Source organism: Phaseolus vulgaris, chromosome 5 (assembly GCF_000499845.2).
Source record: "Phaseolus vulgaris cultivar G19833 chromosome 5, P. vulgaris v2.0, whole genome shotgun sequence".
Taxonomy (NCBI): domain Eukaryota; kingdom Viridiplantae; phylum Streptophyta; class Magnoliopsida; order Fabales; family Fabaceae; genus Phaseolus; species Phaseolus vulgaris.
Window position 1 is genome coordinate 11,509,488 of NC_023755.2, and position 2,319 is coordinate 11,511,806.

The following is a 2,319-nucleotide window of genomic DNA, read 5'->3' on the forward strand; positions in this document are numbered from 1 at the left end:
CTCACTCACAGCTTTGATGGTTTCATTTCGCTCATTGGAAGTGTCAATGCCAAAGTGGTCAATCAATTTTGAAACAAGTATAGCATAAGGAAAGCGATAATCAGTTAATCTTTTGGATTTCAGCATATGCTCATTGATGATATACAACCAGTTAACCTTGATCAGATTCATGATGCAGTATAAAAGGATTAAATCCTCTTCATGTAAAACAGCATTATTTGTACCTCTTGGGATGAGCTGCCATGCTATAATGTAGGCAACAAGACATGGTGTTAGGTTCAAATGACCTGCATGGAATCTGCTTATGCTCTCGGCATGCTTCCTCATACAGCTTTTGTAATACTGAAGTTTGTTGAACTCCTGAATCCCACTCGTGTTCCCTTTTCCAACTTTTAGACTAGAATATTTGATTCCAGCCACTGAATTCCAGACATCACTTGTGACCTTCATTTTGATTCCTTTCACATAGGAGACAATGTTCTTTCCATCCAAGGTTAGATTAGTGTAAAACACCTTAACTAAGTCAGGATACACATTACCAGTTAATTCCAGCAGCTTTTTCAATTTCTGGTGCTTCAATGCAGACCTTGTTTCAGCCAATTTCTCTGATTTCAGCCAGTTGAAATCCAGCACCTTGGGTATGTTAATCTGTTTTCTGCTCATTTCGTGAATCTAGGCATTGATACCCTTTTCATCTCCAGCGAACCAGCCTTCCAGCACACCTTGAAAGGTGTTTTGCTTGGCCTGATTTTTCTTTTTCTGTCTTGAAGAAGAAGCCATGGTTGAAAAAAAAAATTTCTTGTGTTTTAAATGGTGAGAACCGAAAATGGACAACCAATGTGGGTAGCAGATTTTTACACAGATTTATATTGTAAAATGAATGAGATGATGTGGCAGTTATGAATGGATATGCATGAAGATTTTATGCTCTGAAATTGTGCAGAGAATCTTTGAAAATATGCAGCAAATATTTAGGGTCATGAAGCACACATACCACACCTTAATTGAGCACCCAAACCATCAAATCTGTTACATAACCATGACCAAAACCGTCAAAGGTACAATGGTTAATACCCACTAAGTCAGTCAAACTGTCAAAGATCAAAATTTCTCTTTCCTAGTCATCAAAGCATATCAGTACCAAAAATAAACACATTTAATTGCAAATAAACAGATTTAATTTTTCATTGTGAGGTACAATTGACATTTATAATTCCCAATTCATTTAGCAAAAAGTTAAACCTATCTTTAGCCAATGGTTTTGTGAACAAATCTGCAAGCTATAAATCTGTACCAATGAACTTAATCTCACATGTTCCATTTGAAATGTGTTCCCTTAGGAAATGATGCCTAATTTCAATGTGTTTGGTTCTTGAATGCATAACAGGATTTTTGGTTAAGTTGATTGCACTTGTGTTATCACACAGCAGAGGTATATGGTTAAGTAAGATACCAAAGTCATTCAATTGTTGTCTTAGCCATATGGTTTGAGCACAACAACTCCCTGCTACAATGTACTCTGCTTCAGTAGTGGAGAGAGCAACACATGCCTGTTTTTTGCATTGCCATGAGATCAAGCTTGATCCAAGCAAGTGACAGGTACCACTGGTGCTCTTCCTATCAATTTTGCAACCTACAAAGTCTGAATCAGAATAGCCAGTCAAACTCAATGAAATGTTACCTGGATACCACAAGCCAACTTCTTTAGTTCCTTGCAAATATTTCATAATCCTTTTGGCAGCATTGTAGTGTGATTCTTTAGGAGCAGATTGAAACCGAGCACAAATGCACACTGCAAACATTATGTCAGGCCTGCTGGCAGTGAGATACAGTAGAGATCCTATGAGTCCTCTGTATTTGGTTTCATCAACAGGAATTCCAGCTTCTTCATGATCCAAGTGATAGCTAGTTGAGAAGGGTGTGCTGATTGGTTTGCACTTGTCCATTTCAAATTTTCTCAGCAGATCCTTGCAATACTTGGCTTGATTCAAGAAAATGCCATCCTTGAGTTGTTTGACCTGCAAGCCTAGAAAATAGTTCAACTCACCCATCATTGACATTTCAAACTCACTCTTCATGATTTCCACAAAAGTTTCACACAATTCTCCATTGTTTGATCCAAAAATGATGTCATCCACATATACTTGTACTAAAATTGTATCATCCCCTTTCTTCTTAATGAACAAGGTCTCATCTGATGTGCCTCTGTCATAGCCTTGTGAGGTGAGGAAATCACTTAGCCTCTCATACCATTGCCTAGGAGCTTGCTTGAGCCCATAGAGAGCCTTTTTGAGTTTGAAAACGTGTCCTAGATGTTGA

At 37.9% G+C, this 2,319-nt stretch overlaps 1 protein-coding gene across 1 annotated transcript; it reads right to left on the reverse strand.

Moving 5' to 3' along the window:
* Positions 1–1,000: 1,000 nt before the first annotated feature.
* LOC137833964 (uncharacterized mitochondrial protein AtMg00810-like) lies at positions 1,001–1,946 on the reverse strand. Its single transcript, XM_068642035.1, has 2 exons — positions 1,638–1,946; positions 1,001–1,117 (listed from the first exon to the last, which is right to left on the reverse strand). The coding sequence occupies exons 1-2, from the start codon at positions 1,944–1,946 to the stop codon at positions 1,001–1,003; spliced, it is 426 nt and encodes a 141-aa protein (XP_068498136.1).
* Between the last annotated feature and the right edge of the window lie 373 nt (positions 1,947–2,319).